This window comes from Ictidomys tridecemlineatus, chromosome 5, assembly GCF_052094955.1.
Source record: "Ictidomys tridecemlineatus isolate mIctTri1 chromosome 5, mIctTri1.hap1, whole genome shotgun sequence".
Classification (NCBI taxonomy): Eukaryota; Metazoa; Chordata; class Mammalia; order Rodentia; family Sciuridae; genus Ictidomys; species Ictidomys tridecemlineatus.
This window is the reverse complement of record NC_135481.1, coordinates 23,586,180-23,606,492: the sequence shown is the minus strand read 5'-3', so window position 1 is coordinate 23,606,492 and position 20,313 is coordinate 23,586,180. Positions and strand designations below refer to the sequence as shown.

General features: G+C 32.3%; 1 protein-coding gene across 4 annotated transcripts in view; it reads right to left on the bottom strand.

Moving 5' to 3' along the window:
• Positions 1 to 20,313, bottom strand: part of Adam10 (ADAM metallopeptidase domain 10) — a 151,049-nt gene that overhangs the window by 50,876 nt on the left and 79,860 nt on the right. For all 4 annotated transcript variants that reach the window (XM_078049551.1, XM_078049553.1, XM_005316620.5 and 1 more), the window contains 2 exons: positions 13,359 to 13,459; positions 1,224 to 1,373 (listed from right to left, as the gene is read on the bottom strand). In XM_078049551.1, coding sequence (XP_077905677.1) covers positions 1,224 to 1,373; positions 13,359 to 13,459 — 251 coding nt within the window. The remainder of the gene's footprint in view (positions 1 to 1,223; positions 1,374 to 13,358; positions 13,460 to 20,313) is intronic.

Genomic DNA, 20,313 nt, shown 5'->3' with positions numbered 1-20,313 from the left:
TCTAGCAACTAAAAACCAACTTTGGAAATCATTCTCTTTTGATTTCTTGACAATGATACAATTAGCTATACATCTTGCTTTGAAGGTGTTGTTTGTTGCTTGTCTAATCCTACTTAATCTCCTAACTCCTTTTTGTGTTTTTCCTTACTAATTTTTCTTTCTCCTCCTATTCACTATATCCCCTACTTCTTCAATTTCACTTTCCTCATATTTCAACTGTATCTTTTGTACTCTTCAATTCCATGCAGAAAGCTCAAGGTTAACATTCTCCAAGCTCCAGTACCACATTTTCAATATTCTAAGGGAATATTACCTGGCTTTTACACATGTCTAAAATTAAGCTCAATTCTATCACCATAATGAATTCATCATTTATATTAGTGGTAGCTCCATACTGTCAGTCTCAAACTCTTTGAGTCAAAAACATGTTCAGACTCTCACTGGGTATCTTCAACACGAAGAACATTTTGATAGATACCCTCAAAAAATTTATACTTTCATACTGAGAAGGACTGAGAAGACACAAGTGCAAATAATAATTTGATTTAAATAATGCTAAGTACAATGAGAATATATAGAGAAATTATATATATACTTTTTGATGGGTGGGGGGTTTACCAGGAATTGAACTCAGGGGTACTCAACCACAAGCCACATCCCCAGCCCTATTTTTGTATTTTATTTAGAGACAGGGTCTTATTGAGTAGCTTAGCACCTCGCTTTTGCTGAAGCCGGCTTTGAACTCATGATCCTCCTGTCTCATCCTACCGAGCCACTGGGATTACAGGCATGCACCATTGAACTGGGCAAGAAATTTCTCTCCTTTTTCTCCTTTAAGACCACAAATGAAAACTGAACTCGTGTTTTTAAAGGTAAGCTTTATGTTTATCTAACATAAAGGAGGCTGGCTTTAGATTTAATCCTTAATAGTACCCCACCTCCAACTGGAGGGGGAAAGAAAAAACACCAAAGCTTCAGGGTCATTATCTCCTTTAGGAAATCAGTTTCTTATCTCTCCCAAATGACTGTAAAATAGCCTCACTGGGCTTTCAATTATCTCTGCTTTTATCTTACATATTTCATCACATCACAATGAAAATACATACTCTTTTTTTTCCCCAAAAAAAGACATATACTCATTAACTTTAGTTTCTAAAAGGAAATACAGCTATAATTTTAAAAAAAGAGAGAGAAATCCTAAGATAGTACATAATAATAAATACCTGGGCAATCACAGCTTCTCGTGTTCCATAATATTTAAAGAAAAGATGATCAGTTTGAATATAAAGCTGACAAGTATTTCTTTCAGCTGAAGTTGTACGTTTTTTCCTCAGGAGTTCTGGACCATTAGCAGCATGTTCTTCTCGAGGCGTCTATATGTCAAAAACAGTCATTTCTGATCATCAGCATGCTTCCCTACTATAACATTATAGTTAAGAATACATATACTAAACAATTTCTTCATAGTATGTGTCATATATAACACCAAAGGTATTTCCAATGCCATTAAAAACAGAGGCCACTAGAGGCTAGGAAGGGAAGAGGAGTGTGAGAGGGTAGCTAATTGGGTACCAAAACACAGAGGAGAGGGAAGTAGTTCAAGTGTTATATGGCATGGTAGAGCAATGAAAGTCTACAACAAATATTATACATTTCAAAATAACTACAGAGATGAGCCTGAGGGTTCCCAAAATCCAGAAATGATAATATCTGAAGAGATGGAAAAGCTAATAAGTACTTTAATTTGATCATTACATATATCAAATTATAAACCTGTACCCCAAACATAACTTCAAATATTATGTCAGTATCTTTAAAAATTGATCATTAGAATCACTTTTGATTGTACAGTATTTTCCACATACATGATCTATTATTTATTCAAGAAATTTCTTCACCTTTTTTGAAGGAGTACCAGGGATTGAACTATCGGGGACTGAACTCAGGGGTACTACCGAGCTACATCCCCAGCCCTGGCCCAAAATAGTAGACAGTATTTTTTTAAACAATTATCACTACTATTGAATTCAAACACTCAAATATGTGTCATCTAAAAACATAATTTCAAGTGAATTTTTATAATAAAGTCAGATAGGACCTGAATTAAATTCTAAGCCAAAATTCCAAATTTACACTCACATTTTATACCTTTCTTCTCCCTTGACAATTCCCTGTGAACATATACAAAGTTAAAATTTTGTATTATACAAAAAGGGGAATAACTATGTAAGATGATGAACATATTAATTTGCTTTACTATAATAACTATGTTTATCCCATAACATTGTGCTATATCTATACAATACACACAATAAATATACACAATAATTGTTTTAAATTCACATTATACATGAGTACCAAAACTCAGAAAAAGCTAGTTATACAGGTCTAAATAATAATACATTTGTGGAAAATGCCTCTAAGCATATTTTTCATACTAGTTTGCTCAAGATTTTCATTTAGGTATGTCAACATTCCAGTCTGTACAGTTTGGTCACTTATTAAATTATTAAGAAGAACTTCAAGTACATATATTTGTGTATGCAGTTCATATTTACAATCATGTTAGTCTATACAAAAAGGAGTTATATGTTAAACTTAGCTACTGCTGCAGTGGCCATTTTTTTTACTCCATAAAAATAATCCTGATTGCTTTAATATGAAAATATTTTTAAAGAAAAGATTTAAATTAAGAAGTCAGTTTTAAATGTAAAATAGACTTCTAAGCAGAGAAATTAATAGAAAAGTGGTCAAGTTGCTTAATCAAGTGGTTCAGATCTCTCACACCTTTACTGGGTTTTATTTGTCTGACTTCTCTCTTCATTAATGAGAGGATATATTAAAGTTTCCCATCGTGTAGTTTTTCTAATGTTTTTCAGTTTTGTCATTTTTGCTTTCTATACTTTGAAATTATGGTATAATGTACAAATTTAAGAGTGTTATAACATCATGGGGAACTGAACCTTTTATCATTACAACATACCTATGTTAGTAATTAATATATTTTTGCCCAAAATCTACTTTGATACAATTTTCATTAGAGTCACCAAATTTTATATCTTGTATAGTTTTACTTTCAACCTTTCTGGATTCTTACATTTTAGGGACAGGATCTGTAAAAATCATTTATATAGTTTGTGTTTGTGTTTTTTGTTTGCTTTTTTTATACAGGGAATTAAATCCAAGGGTACTTTACCAGTGAGCTACGTACCTAGCTCTTTTTTTCTTATTTTTTATTTTGAGGCAGGATCCTTCCTGCTAAATTGCTTAGGGCCTCATGAAGTTGCCTAAAGCTTCACTAAATTACTGAGGCTGGCCTCAAATCTGTAATCTCCTGCGTCAGCCTCCCAATTTATTGGGATTACAGGCATGCACTCCCATTCCCTGCTGTTGTTTTTTTTTGTTACATGAAGTTGACGATCATTATATTTTGGGGGTGGGCACATTACCAGGGATTAAACTCAGGGGTACTCAACCACTGAACCACATCGCCAGCCCTATTTTATATTTTATTTAGAGACAGAGTCTCACTGAGTTGCTTAACACTTCACTTTTGCTGAGACTGGCTTTGAACTCATGATTCTCGTGCCTCAGCCTCCCAAGCCACTGGGATTATAGGTGTGCACCACTGTGCTCATCTGATCATTATCTTTTAACTGGTATATTTAATTCAATTATCTTTTAATATAATTACTGATATCACTGGGTATAAAACAATTTTATTATTTATTTCGTATTTGTCTTGTCTATCTCATATATTCTTCTTTCTTTCCCATGTCCTCTTCTGGATTTTTGGGTTTTATTATTATAGCCATTTCCCTTTATTAGTTTTTCATTTTGAAACAGACTTGCTCTGTTGACCAGGTTGATCTTGAACTTATGGGTTCAAATGCTCCTCCTGACTGAGCCTCCAGAACAATTGGGACTACAGGTGCACATTACAAAATCCAGCTTTTTTAAAAAATAGGTTTTTTGTTTTTGTTTGTTTTAGTTGTATATAAACACAGTACCTTTATTTATTTATTTTTGTGTGGTGCTGAGTATCAAACCCAGTGCCTTACAAGTGCTAGGCAAGCACTCTGCCACTGAGCTACAACCCCAGCCTCAAATTCAGCCTTTTTATTTATTAGCCTTTTAGTTATATATTTTACTAACATCTTTAAAAGTTATCATAAAGATAACAATATAGTCCTTGACTTATCAAAATCAAATGAGTTAGAATATTTGCCTATTCACAGAAAATGCAACACTTTCAGAATGTTAATTACATTTTCCTATTTGTCTTCCTCTATACACCCATATACAAAATGTATGGGCATATACAGTCCTATAAACCTTTTTATTAATTCTTCAGAATATACAATTAATATTCACTTAGAATTATCCACCGTGTTGTTCTTCATTCACTCCTACATCTTTAAGTTATCATCTGAGCCTATAATCTTTTCACAGGAAAAGAACAATTCAGTGTGTTCTGGTGTTTATGCTCTCAATTTAGAATGTCTTTATTTTATTTACCCATTTTCAGTGTTTATAGCATTCTAGGATGGCAGTTACTCGACTTCTGCACATTTCATTGTCTTCAGATTCCAAGTGTTTCCAACAGAAATGAACTGCCATTTTTACTGTTGTGTCTTTGAAGATGAACAGACGTTTTTCCACTGGTTATTTTTAAGAGTATATCTTTGGACTTCAGACTTTTCTAATAATGTGCTACAGTGGTGTTCAGTAATGTAAAGTAGTTATCCTGCCATAATTACAGGGCTTACTAAATTTATTTCTTGATGTCCCTCTGTCACATTTTGGATATTCTCAGCAATTAGCTGTCCTTATTTGACTCTCCTTTCTAGGTATACACTTTTTCAAAATCTAGGTTTCACAATTCTTCACAACCTTTTTATCTTTCCAATGCCTTCAAATAGATACATCCACATACACATACATGCAGAAACACATATAAACATAAAAAACATACAAAAACATACTTTTTGAATATTTGTATTTGTACTTTGAAGCCAAATTGATCTTTATTAGCTGTTCTAAGCAGAAGGAGTACTACTTTAAAAAAAAAAACAAGTCTTTATTAACTTTATGCTTTATGAATATTTCTCAAAGTTCAAAACTTGTTTTCATTTTAAGATGTTTTTAGGTTTTTACATAATGAAATGTATCTTTTTATAGTCAAAGATCTTATGTCTTTTTTTTTTTAAAGAGAGAATGAGAGATGAGGGGGGGGAGAGAGAGAGAGAGAGAGAGAGAGAGAGAGAGAGAGAGAGAGAGAGAGAGAGAGAGAGAGAGAGAATTTTAATATTTATTTTTTAGTTTTCGGCGGACACAACATCTTTGTTTGTATGTGGTGCTGAGGATTGAACCCGGGCCTCACGCATGCCAGGCGAGCGTGCTACCGCTTAAGCCACATCCCCAGCCCCAATTTTATGTCTTATTCAAAGTGTTTCTTTACCTCAAAATTCAAAATACTTTTTTTAAATATTTATTTTTTTAGTTTTAGGTGGATACAATGTCTTTATTTTATTTTTATATGGTGCTGAGGATTGAACCCAGTGCTTCATGCATGCTAAACAAGCACTCTACCACTGAGCCACCACCCTAGCCATGTCTAACTTTGTGAGGTTATCTTTCCAAATGCTTTATCTACTTTTTAACTGTGTATTTTTGACAATTATAAGAGTTTGTTACACATTCTGATGAGAAGCCATATATCAGGTACATGTATTGTGAACATTTTATCACAGTCTGTGGTTTATTTTTACATTTTCTTAACAGTGTCTTTTGAAATGCAAGTTTTTAATCTTGATAAGGTCCACTTCACACATTTTTGGTAGGGCACTGTGCCATAAGAAATTATCTATCCCAAAGTCACAAAAATGTCTCCTGTGCTTTTCCCTATAAGTTTTAGTTTTAACATGTAGGTCTATTAATCATTTTGAGTTCATTTTTTATATAAGTGTAAAGTGTAGGTGAGGCTCAAATTTTGTTTTATATGGATATCCAATTTTCCAGTACCATTTGTTTTAAAGACCATTCTTTCCTCCAATCACCTTGGGACCTTTGCAAAAATCAACTGACCAGACACATGACCAGACACGCAGCAAGGTGCTTTCTTAAAAAGAGCTGGGGGTGTAGTTCAGAGGTTGGATACCCCTGTGTTCAATCCACAGCACCACCACTAACACCACCACCTCCACCACCCCCCCCAAAAAAGCTAACCATATGAAGACTCTATTCTATTCCACTGATCTACATATTTACTCTTAGATCAATGACACTATTTTGATTACTGTCACTTTCTATTAAGTCTTATAATCAGGTAGTATCAGTAAGTGTAAGAATTTGTTTTGTTTTGTTTTTTCCTTAATTATTATGGCTATTCTAGGTTCTGTACATTACAAAATGATTTTTAAAATCAGTTTGTCAATTATTAGAGAAATCATTGCTGGAATTTTTTTATAGGGAGTACACCAAATCTATATAAGAATTTGGGGAAAAGTGGCATATAAATATTGAGCCTTCTAGCTATGAATACATGTATTTATCATATTTCTCCATTTATTTAGATCTTTACTTTTTCTTGGTATGATGCCTGTAGTTCTTTCTCATGTACACTTATTGTACATATTTTGTTAATTTTATTCTAAGTATTTTATATTTTAGATGTCATTTTAGATTTTTAATTTTTTATTTTCTAGAGGCTAGGGTTGTAGCTCAGTGGTAGAGTGCTTGCATGGCATTTATAAGGCACTGGGTTTGATCCTCAGTACCACATAAAAATAAATATATAAAATAAGGGATTGTGTCCATCTACAACTAAAAAAGTATTTAAATTTTTTTTTCATTTTCTAAATGTTCATTGTAAGTATATATAATGCACTTGATTTTTGCATATTGACTTTATAGCCTATGTACTTGGTAAATTTCATATTCATTCCAGTATCTTTTCCAAGATTCCTTTGGATTTTCTAGGTATACTCTTATGTCACCTGTGAATAAAGGCAGTTTTACTTCTGAATGTCCCTCCCCCTTCCCTTTATTACACTGACTCAGACTTGGCATACAATGTTGGAAAAAGTGAAAATGGCATCCTTTCTTTGTTCTTGATCCCAGAAAAAATAATTTGGTCAATTCACTATTAAATATTGTATCATCTATAAGGTTTTTATAGAAGTTCTTAATAGTCTGAGGAAATTTCCTTCCATTCTAAATTTGTCAAGTGGTGGTTGATTGTTGAAACTTTAAAAATACTTTGTTATTAGTCTATTTAGATAATTATAAGAGTTTCCTCCTCTATTATGTTCATACAATAGGTTTGCATTGATTGCTTTTCTAATATTCATCAATCTTGCATTTCTGGTTTAAACCTCATTTAACCATAATGCGTTACACCAATGGATCTCACTTGCTAATATTTTTTAAAGATATTTTACATCCATATTAATGAGGGATATTAGACTATAGTTTAGTTTTCTTGTAATATCTTTGTCTATTATTAGAATTAAACTAATGTTGTTGGCCTCATAAAATATGTTGTTTCCCCTTCTTTATTTTCTTAAGGACTTATGTAAGACAGCAATTATTTCTTTTTAAATATTTGAAATTCAACAGTAATACATGGGTTTTAAGTTTTTCTTTATGGAAAATTATTAAGTATCAACTTAATTTTAGTCATACATACACATATTCTACTATTGTTTGTGCTGTTTTCTGAAATTGTAACTTTAAGCTTTGCAATGTTTTGAACAACCAATAAAAAAAAAAAAAGTAAAAAGCTGGAATGTCAGAGACAAGCTCATAAAGACCTTCTTTTCCTTTGATATTTGCCCATGTAACTAGGTAAGAAGTTCACAAAGCAATAGCAACCACTTTCCCCATACATGGGAAGTACAAATTAATTATCATGTAACTTTATTTTGTATGTTTTTTTTAAGTTGAATTTATTTTTAAATTAAATTTAATTTTTTGCAATGAAAAAAAAAGATACTACTGAATTTATTGGCTCAAGATATTCAAAATATGCACTAAAACTATTAATTTCTACTGTATTATACAATCGTTCAGCCCAGATAATTTCTGTGTTCTCTTTATTTTTTTTAACCACATCCACAGTCCCATCTTCTCTTCATTTCTTGATTAAATTAGAAGTTTACCAATTATATTAATCTTTTCCATTGGCTTTTCTCTGCTTGTCTTGTACCTCATTGATAAATTTTTTTCTGTTGTTTTCTTCCTTCTACTTAATTAGGGTTTAATTTGTACTTCCATATCTAACTCTTAAAGATGAATGCTTATATAACTGATTTCTAAATCTTCTAACATGATCATTTAAAGCTTGTATTTCTTTTAAGCACTATGTTGGTTAAATCTCACAAATATTATTATTTTGTGATTTATATTATTTAGAAGTGTGTGATCTAATTTCCAAACATTTGGGGACTTTCCAGATTTTTTGTTGCAGATTTCTAATTTAATTCCCTTGAGACCTAAGGTACTATTTTACATCATTTCAATCCTTTCAAATTTATCAATATTTACTTTATGACCTAGTATAATTCAGCAAATACATTTTTCCATGTACATTTTAAAAGAATGTGTATTCTGTGCTACTGTACAAGAATTCTATAAGTGATAGTTACACTAGTTTGACAGGGATGTTCAAGTGTTCTTATATTCTTATAAGTTTTCTGTTTACTTGTTCTATAAATCTGTTTATTCAGAAATGAGTGTGATCTTAACAATTTGTGGGATTTTCCATTTCTCCTTTCAGTTTTGTCAGCTTTTCCTTCATATGTTTTATAGCTCTATCATTAACTGCTGTATTAACTAACATTTAGAACTGTTATTTCTTCCTGGTAAACTGACACTCTTATCATTAGGAATTTCTTTTTCTGTCTCTAATGATAGTGAGTTCAAATAACATTTATGATTAGTGCTTATGTGGTGTGTTTTGCCATCCTTTTACTTTCCAACTCTGTGCCTTTATATTTTTATTAGATTTGAGCTTACTTTTTTTAAGTCCTCTAACCATCTTACCTTTTAATTAATATATTTAGTCCATTTATATTTAATGATAATATTTAAACTCACCAAGTTGGTATTCATGTTCTATTTGTCTTATCTGTTCTTTGTTCCTTTCCTACCTTCTTTTGGATTAACTGAGCATTTTTAATTACATTTGATTTTGTTGTTGTGCTATACACCCCTGCTCTTTTTTTTTCCAGTGGCTGCTGGAGGGCAGGCAATATTTCTGCAAATATTTTATTAAATATTTGACAGCAAATACTTAGATGATCACATCATATGGTCTCTGTCACAACTATTGAATTCTGCCATTGCAGTCCAAAAGCAGCCACAGATAATGCAATTGAAGAAATGGATATAGTTGTGTTCCAATAAAACTTTATTTACAGAAGCAAATTCCAAGCCCACAGGCTACAGTTTCCTGAGCCCTACTTACTTATATTCTAAGAAAGACACAACAATTTACTTCCATTTTTCTTTCTCTTGTCTTCTGTGCTATTACAATAAAGTCTAATTCTTAGATTTTAGTCATTATTCTAAGTTATAATAACTTGAAGAAATTTTCAAATGAGGAAAAAAGGCTTTTATATTTATCTACATATTTATTATTTTATGATCTTTGCTCTTTTGTTTAGGACTGAATTTCCATCTGGTATCCTTTTTCTACCTGAAAAATATCCTTTAAGATTTCTTAAGGTACAGATTTCTTAAAAAAAAAAAAAAAAAAAAAAAAAAACCCTGGGAGGATTTTTTTTTTTAACTTTTTTGGTAGTTGTAGATGGAGAGAATGCCTTTATTTTATTTTATTTATTTTTATGTGGTGCTAAGGATCAAACTCAGTACCTCACCCATGCTAGGCAAGCGTTCTGCCACTGAGCTATAGCCCCAGCCCCTCTCCCAGGTTTTGTTTGTCTAAAAAGTTTTTTGGGCTGGGAATATAGCTCAGTTGGTAGAGTGCTTGCCTTGCATGCACAAGGCCCTGGGTTCAAGCCCCAGCACCACAAAAACAATAAAACAATAAATAAATAAATAAAACGAAAAGTTTGATATTATTGTTACATAGGCCTTGAACTGCTGAACTCAAAGGAGCCTCCTTTCTCAGCCTCCTGAGTAGACAGGACTAAAGACTGGCAACACTGTTCCCAGCCTAAAAAGATCTTTAATTTGCCCTCACTTCTGAAATTTATTTTCATAGACTATACAATAAGGGATTTTCTTTTAACACTCTATGTCTTCTGACTTGCACTGTGTGGAGAAGTCCGTAATTATACTTATTTCTTTCCCACATGTAAGTGCATTTTCTTTTCTCTAGCTACTTTACTGAATTTTCTCATTTTCAGATGTTTCCAATAATTTAATTGTTATATAACCTGGCATGTCTTTGTGTTTATCTTGCTTGAGTTTCATTGAGCTTCTTGGACCATGGGTTGAAATTTTTCTTCATATATGAAAAGTTTAAAGACTATTAATTTTTATATATTCTTTCTGCATCTTAGATTCCAATTATTTACTCTCTATGCTTAGATCTGAATAATTTCTATTGTTCTATTGTCCTCCCATCAAGTGTACTCTTATTGACTTCTATGCTAATTAATTTGCTCTTAACCTATCCATTAAAATTTTCACTTCAGATAATGTACTTTTAGTTTTAAAAGTTCCTTTTGGTTCTTTATATAACTTATAAAGGCTAGGGATGTAGCTCAGTGGTAAGGTGCTTGACTAGTATGTATAAAGCTCTGGGTTCAGTCCCCCAGCACTACGAAAAGGAGAAAAAAAAAATCATAATTTCTGTTCTCTCCTTTTTGTGCTCACAACTTTAATTCTTTGAACATATTAACAGTAGTTGCCAAAGTCCTTCTCTGATAATTCCTGTAATTTTTGGTTCTGTTTCTATCTGAGTCGTTTTTCTCCTGTTTACGGATCACATTTAGTTTCTTGTCAACTGAGAATGTTCTTTGAATGCTGGGATGTTGTGAATGATGCATTATTGAGTATCTGGATTTACTGTGTTCCTATAACAAGTTTACTGAGCTTTTTCTTCCCCTTGACAGGCAGCTAAATGATTTGAAAATAACCTTGACTTTTTTTTTAGGCTTATTTTTCTGTTCAGTTAAGGCAAGTTTGAAATAACCTTTACTTTAGGATTAGATTAGCCCTATTCCTTTCATGGCTTAGTTTCTCTTCCAAGTGTAATATTTGATAATGGTTCGATTAGATCCCCCCCCCCAGTCCTTTTTTTAGTAGTTTCCTCACAGAATCTCACCCTGTGCAGGAACAGTTCAGTATTCAGTTAAATTAATTCTCAAAGATCTCAATCCTGCATTGCCTATTCTCCAGTGTTTGAAAACAACCATTTCACATACTGTATTTTGTTCAGTTTTCTAGTAGTAATATCACAGGAGGCCCACTTGGACACCAGATATTCTATCACAGCTGGAAAGGGAAATCTGTACTCTTAAAGAGTTTCAAAGTTTTCATGTTAGATATGTAATGCTTTAATCCCTCTGGACTTTTGTTTTTAAATATAACATGAGATAGAGATCCAACTTCACCTTTTCCAAAAGAATATACATCTTTTCTGGCTTCACTCAAATTGCTTACTACATTTCTTAATTTGATACAGATCAACAACATAACAAAGTTTAATAAATGTATGGGTTTGTTTCTAAGCCCTCAATTCTGTTCTAGCCACTTTGTTAATCTCTTCTAATATCACACACTTTAATTACCATAATAAGCCTTAATACCTGCCAGAGTAAATTCCTCTTTCCTGCTCACCACCTTTACATAGGTTCCTACTTCTTCTCAGTACTTACTTTTCCATGTAATGTTTTAGATTCACAAATTGTAATTTATATCACACTTGCATTTTCCATTAACATGGTACATTCCTCCATTTATTTAAAACTAATCTTCTTTTAATATTTCTTTATAAAGTTTTATGATTTTTATTATATACACCTTATAATTTTTTACATTTATTCAGTAATACATGATATTACTATTAACATGTCCCTTCTTTCATTATATTCCTGGTAGTCTACTGCTAATATAAATAAATGTGACCTACTTTTGTATATGAATGTTATATCAAGCCATTCTGCTAAATTCTTCTGAGTCTTATCTTCTCTTTCCATATTGCTGATACCTTAGCACAAGTCACTATCAACTGAATAACTTAAACAATTTCTTAATTAATTTCTTAAACTCTAGACTTGAATTCTCCCTTTAAGTTAAAGATTCTTTACTGATCTTCCTGCCTTTCTGGCCCTTTTTAATGTACTGTTCCTTCTGCCTGAATATTCTTTCTATCTCCCCATGACTAAACCAACCCCTTCTTATTCTATTAATTTCTGATTAATGCCCTCAAATATACCCAAAAATAAGTTACCTATTCTCTTGTGTGTGGAGCATTATCTTGTACTTAATCCTCTTCTGTCTCTTATACCCCTCAAGTGTTTCTCTGTATCTCTAAACTTTAAGCTTTCTGGAGAACAGGCCTTATCTTACTTTCCTCATATTCCTAGAATTTACTACACTCTATGATATATAGTATATCTGTCCAGTGAATACAGAATAAAATCTCATGTAATATTCTTTCACCTGAAACAGAAATGCATATGCCATTGCAGATCAAGTAATAGATCTGAATATAAATCCACATAGCAAGAAACATTATAATATGCTACCACTTTTAGAAAGTATGTCCAAATCATGCAAAAGAAAACTTTTTTACATTTTCAACTTGTTTTGACAACTATAAATTTGTCACTATTACTAAAGAAAAAGGCCAAAAATAAAAATAAAAAAACAACACCCAAATGGCAAAAAATAAATAAACAAAAACCTTACAATTAAAATATCAAAAGCATTGAGATTTTTATAAGGGTGAACAAGCATCATGTTTTGTCTAGGAACACAGGACTTTCAATGATAAAACTGGGGGACACGTAGGCAAATCAGGGCAAATAAAGGGAAAATCTGTACTCTTAAAGTACAGATTTTAACCCAAATACAAATGCTTACATTTATATAAAATACAATTTCAGATTCAACTTTAAAAAAATATATGATGAAACATGTAAAACAACATATTTTGGACACAGAATATAATGTTTTTTGAGTCATAGAGAATTGTTCTCAAATCTTAGCACTACCTCTTTAAGTTACCTGACTTCTTCAAACAAAAAATATCAATGTTTTGCCAACTATATGATGAAGACAAGGATCTTTCAGAAATTCTAAAAAATACATTCTTAAATGAAGAAACAAGTGTCCAAGTTCACTTTTATTTCTTAAATGCAAACTAATGTTAAAATCCTTACCTGTGTTACTTCCTCTACGCCAGTCATCTGGTACTTCTTCATCCTTTCAAATACTGAATGATCTGCACAGCCCCCCTGTGGACCATACTTATGGGGATAATCTAAAATCAAAAAAAAAAACATTGTTACTATTAAATGTTTAAATATATCCAATTATCTAGAAGTGAAAAGCTATCATAATAAAAGTCATAAGTGCTAACTGAGCACCTATGAGAAAGACATTCTACTGGAAAACCTGGAAGATTCCTCCCTTAATAAAAACCACTGGTCTCCAGCTTTTTGTCATATGGGTAATTTATTAATTCTAAAACAGGATGACAACTACTTTTTATTCTAGATTTAACTTTCCTAACCTTTCCCACTTTAAATATATAGTGAGAGCATCTAAAAAATGGAATTTACTACTGGTGCATTCCAGTAATCCCAGTAGCTCAGGAGGCTGACGCTGAAGGATCCTGAGTTCAAAGCCAGCCTCAGCCAAAGCAAGGAACTACGCAACTTACTGAGACCCTATCTCTAAATAAAAAAGAGTTGGGGATGTGGCTCAGTGGTCGAGTGCCACTGAGTTCAATCCTCAGTACCAAAAAAAAAAAGAAAAAAAAAGAATAAAATTTACCCATTTTGTGTAACATTCTTTTCAAATACATTAAATTCAATATACATTAATACTACAAATGCACAAAACTTCTCCAGGCTAATATATCATTTTGCTAGGCTATTATTTTTGGCTTGAACTTCTGTGAACAACAAAGAGCCTCAAGGTAACTTTACCTAAAAACATGTTCTGTGGGATGGTAAAAGTAGACTGAGTTGAAAAAAAAAAAATTTAAGTTTGAATTTACACAATGTATAATCCAAGTGAATTAGTTTACAAACTAACAACTACTCTATCACTTATCTTCCCTTCATAATTAGATTGATAAATTTATCCTTTAACTGAATGGTTACTGTTTTCAACTAACTATTCAACTTAAGTCACTTAAATGTTTATTCCACTCTCTCAAAATTCTATATACTTTTTTCTTGTTAAGATTATCCTAGGGTTGGGGCTGTGGCTCAGCGGTAGAGCGCTCGCCTCACACGTGCAAGACCCTAAGTTTGATCCTCAGCACCACATAAAGGTAAATAAGTGAAATAAAGGTATTATGTCCAACTACAACTAAAAAATAAATATTAAAAAAAAAGATCATCCTAGGTTCATGAACATAGTTTATAATCCAATCTGATAACAAAAACTAAGAGAGCTAACAAAAAAAAAAAAAAAAAAACACCAAAATGTGTATTGAGAGAATGTATTGAAAAGTCCCTAAGTAATAATAGACTGGGCAATGCAATACATTGAAATATATAAAAACACTATGGGTAGTTTCTTAAGAAAATCCAAAACTTAAATTAGGCAATAGTTTTAACTATTTCATTGGAAATACTAGTTAAATAGTAAAACAGAAATATAAACTGGGAGGTAGGACAGGTAAGGACAACCTACCTAGACTGACATAATAGTTCTAATTTCAACTTTAATTAGTTTTTACCTTAAGTCAGGAATTTTAACAGCTATAAAAAAATCAGTCAATAAATGTGAAAGGTTGACATAATTAAAATTTTCATTTTACAACCCCCATATATACAAACTAATTTAAGCAAAGATCATCAATGAGTGCTGAAACCATCAGGTAAAAGTCATGAGGGAACACGATATTCATAGTACCATCCTACAGATTACCTACTAATTATAAAGGAAAAGATACCGTCAGACCAAAGATATATAGTGATTGTCACTTCATTGACCAAGTGATCAAATTCTGCACTTGTTTTAAGGCAGCCTGATTTATATGCCTCCTGATGTAGTACAGAAAGAAATGTCCAGTTTCACCTATGTAATATTCTTGCCAAATATAATAACTGAATCTAACCATGAGTAAACACTCAGACATACTGAGAATGAGGAACAATCTATAGATCACTGACCTAAACACAAGAAAGAAAAAAAAAAGCATGTCATTAAAAAATAGAAAAAGTCAGTAGTGGGTATGCAGGAGCCTGTTACAAATTAAGACACTAAAAGACATACAACAAACAAATTTTAAAAATAAGCTTTTACAAATGGAGAAATTTTATAGATTTCACTAAATTTTTATAGACTACATTAAATTATATTATGAATTAATGATAATTTCTACAACTAAAACATTATTACAGATATTTAGAAAAATGTACTTTGGAGAGACAAATTCATATATTCTTAAAATTTAGCAGTGAAGGGCTGGGGATGTGGATCAAGCGGTAACGCGCTAGCCTGGCATGTGCGGGGCGCTGGGTTCGATCCTCAGCACCACATAAAAATAAAGACGTTGTGTCCGTCGAAAACTGAAAAATAAATATTAATAAAATTCTCTCTCTCCTCTCTCTCTTTAAAAAAAAATTAGCAGTTAAGTTTATGATGTCTGCAACCTACTTTCAAAGATGTTTCCCCAAAAAATTATATGGGAGGAATGCAATGTGTTAAAAATTGGCAAATAGAGGAAAATAAACATGTTCATTATATAATAACTCTAATTTTTTTGTAGGTTCAAAATTTGCAAAATGGACTTACATTTAAAAGATTGTAATATCTGCAAAAAGTGAAAAACTAATCCTAATAAAGTATTGGGCAAGAAAAACCTGATATATTTATTGCTTTTTTTCAAGGGTTGGCCTTGGGAAGCTGAAAATACATACCATCCAGTATATGTTTAACAAGATTTTACCTCAAGGGCTAACAAAGTCTTATAGTGTACTATACCAAGATTTTCAACTGGGGGTAGATTTAAGGTGGTGTTACCACAATGCCTTCTTCTGCTACTAGTCCCAGTTAGGCTTGCCCAGATTCTAACAGGATCCTGTTCGCCTGAACCACCAGCTAAAGTTCTTCCATGTCAAGGATACTCAATTCAATCAACAAAACATGTATAGGCATACTCTTAGACACACACACAAAGGTTCCACATTCCGTTGACAGACTTGATCCCTTAGAATTTTGCTAGTTGTTTGAACTATTATATAATGCCAAATTTATAGAAGGATATTAGTAATTTTGTGCTACTTTGCCCCAGTACTGGGATAGTCCAGTCTCTAGTAACTAAAAATACAGCATGATGCTTTCACTAGTTTTTCCTTTAGGCAAGGATAAGAAATTGTACTATTTTTTACACACACACCAAAAAAAAAAATATATGTATGATGATGAAAAAGCTGCTGACTGAGGCAGTGGCCAAGTTAAAAAAAAAAAAAATGGTCTCAGAATACTGACAAAAATTTTTTATCACAGAAAATGGATGACACTAATGCATATATTTTCAAAAATTTATTTTCATTTGTTTCAGTTTGATAAACTAGTAAATTATGATTCATTAGTACTTTATATTTGTTCTTAAAAAGTCTGTGTGCGGTGTATTAATTTAGATTTGTTAAAATAAAGCTAATACTTAATAAAAACACATTTTAACATATACCTACCTTAGGCTAATCTAACTTTAATGAAAAAAATATTTAACAACATTTGATAAAAGTCTTACAGAATTAAATTAGACACCCTTCTCCAAGACCTACATTTAACTACAGTTCTCAGATATCATGTCTCATACATAAATAAAAGTACAAAAAAATGCATGTAGATGATCCTACTCTCAAATGATTGAACAACTATTTAACTTAGACTTTCAAATAAAAAGCCCTGTGATTAAATTATTTATAGGCAGTTTTCAGATGAGCTTTTCCTAAATATCCACCGTACCTAGTTTCCTTACAATTCAACCACAACCAAACATTGGGGAGAAGGAGTGAATACTAGGGTGGGGTGGGTAGGAATTAGCAAGATACATACCATTTCAATCACTTAACCAATTCTTTTTTAAAGTTTTTAAATGTTCAAAGATTTGTTTGGAAAAAAAATAATTTTAACCTTGGCACAGTTTGGTAGTCACTGTCCAATCAGGTTCCTCATTATAATGGGCAAAATTCTAGACTAAATTTCCTAGCCTCACTTCCAAGTTATATATAACACATAACCAAGTTCTAGCTGAAGGAATGTGAGCAGAAGAGAAGTAATTAATCAGGTTCCAACATGTTTTTTCCTTTGGAGTGGCCAAGAGAAGATAACCTTGGGAAAGCAAAATAGTATAGGCACAAAATAAAGGAGCTTGTATACAAAATTACATATAAGAGGTTGTGAGGGGAATGGGAAAATAAACAAGGAGAGAAATGAATTACAGTAGATGGGGTAGAGAGAGAAGATGGGAGGGGAGGGGAGGGGGGATATAGAGGATAGGAAAGGTAGCAGAATACAACAGTTACTAATAGGGCATTATGTAAAAATGTGGATGTGTAACCAACGTGATTCTGCAATCTGCATTTGGGGTAAAAATTGGGAGTTCATAACCCACTTGAATCTAATGTATGAAATATGATATGTCAAGAGCTTTGTAATGTTGTGAACAACCAATAAAAAAATAAATAAATAAAGGAGCTTGGATTTCTGAATCATTTCTTGAAGAACAGATGACTCATAAGGAATACCTGCATCAGATTGTTCTACTGAGAAATTAGCTTTAAATGTGCTTTGCCAATGAATTTCAGGCCTATTTGATATTACAGTTCATAAACAATACAAAAGTATTTAGTAGCCTAGCATATCAGAAATACTTTTGAAATATTGATATGTATTTATTATTTTATTTTAAAATGTTTTTATTTATGGTTTTCACCATCCAAAGATACATTTGTCTAAAAACTCGTTGATCTTATAGTTAAGATGAGGAATGAAACTCACAATATAGTAATTTTGTTCTCTTTTTGGGGGGAAGGGTTTTACTAAAGTGCTTTACCACTGAGCTACATCCCCAGCTCTTTTTCTTTTCTTTTTTTTAATTTGTTTTATTTTATTTTTCCCCCAATGGACCTTAATTTTATTTATATGTGGTGCTGAAAATCGAACCCAGTGCCTCACACATGCTAGGCAAGCACTCTACCACTGAGCCATGGCCCCAGACCCATTTGTTTTAATTAGTTACATATGACAGTAGAATAAACTTTGATACGTCATATATAATGGAGTATAATTTCTCATTCTTCTGGCTGTACATGATGTTTACTTTTCATTTTTGAGGCAGAATCTCACTAAGTTGCTGAGGCTGGCCGGAAACTTTCAATTCTCCTACCTCAGCCTCCCAAGAAGCTGGATTTATAGGCCGGTACCACCATGCCTAGCAACAGTATAGTAATAATTTCTAAAGACAGATACTTAAGACACTCTACAACACCCAGATTCAGTATTGTGTATACTTCAAGAAATACTTCAAATACTTTTTCAAGAGGACTTACTCAATATTAAGATTTTCAGTTTTTCTGTAAAGCCATTAGCAATCTAGTTGCAATTCATCTCATAATGAATATGCCAAAACAATTTTTGCTTTCAAATATAATTTAGTTCACCTAATATCTTTGGGTATATTAGATATTAGGTGTTAGTTGTTATGCCTGATTTTTTTTCAAATTTGAGAAATAATATATACAAGTAATCTGAACATACTCAAAATCACGACTTACCTTTCATTCAAATACTGTGAAATATATTTTGAATTTGCTCCTACACAGACCAAAAAAGCTACTAAAAAATATTTTGGAAGAGAATTTTATAGCTTGAACACACTTAACAATTTCATGTACATGGTAGTTTACTGAATATTCTAGTAAACTGTAAATTGAGCAATGTAACAAAAATAGCCCCATTTTAAACAACTATAACATCATTGTCTTTAATGTAATGATATAGGGAAGTCAGAGAATACACATCTGATTTATATATTATCATGCAATCACCACTACATAATATCCCAATAAAATATAAAAACCTCCCAGGTACTAATAATACTAAATATATTGACACTAATTGTCATTGGATTTGAACCATAAACCTAAAGACACAATTTCAAATGCCCTAACCAAAATCCCCAAAGATAAAAATATCTAAAATCTACCATCTGAAAAGATCAAAACCCTTAAAAAAAAAAAAAAAAGAAAAGAAAAAAAGGACTGATGATGTATGATGTAGCTCAATGGCAGAGTGCTTGCCTAGCACATGTGAAGCCCTGGGTTCAATCCCCAATAATGGAGAAAAAAAATCTGAAAATAAAATTCCTCATAGTCCCCACCCCCGCGCCCGGCATCACTGGGAATCAAACCGTGGCCCACACACACACTAGTGCTCTACCATTGACTACTATATTCTCGGCCCTGAAGAAAAAAAAAAAAAAAATTAAGTTCTTTGTCAAGGCTGGGGTTGTGGCTCAGTGGTAGAGTGTGAGGCACTGGGTTCAATTCTTAGCACCGCATATAAATGCATAAAATAAAGGTTCATTGACAACTAAAAAAAAAATTTTTTTTTAAGTTCTTTTTCTTTAGGGGTTGGGGGAGGACTTTACTGGGGATTGACCCCAGGGGCACATTATTTCTAAGCTACATTCCCAACCTTTTTTATGGAAAGCAGTGATTTGGATCATGGTCTCTGATTGCCTTGTGGCTGCATTGCTCTGGAAACTTCCCGAGCAAAGGTGCAGATCTAGATGGCCCAGTTGCTTTGGTTATTACCTGCCCAAGGAGGTTTGGTGCAAAGGCACATACTTGTATGGGTCTAGACCTTGAGCTCAGGCACCAACTCTCGAGGATAGAAAATTTGGGGCATAACAAGATAATCTCAATGTCTCACAAGTTTCACTGTGATCTTCAAAGACTTGTCTGCTTTGCTGAAACTTTCTTACAAATAATATTTTAATGACAAAAAAATATATATAATAAACGTGCTGAACTAGCTCTGGGTCATTCATCCCCCATCAAGAGATGATGAACCACTTTGCCTCAGCTTTTTCTCTATGTGTGTCTATCTCTCTTTTCTTCATCCTCATCATCCCTTGCTGGTTTT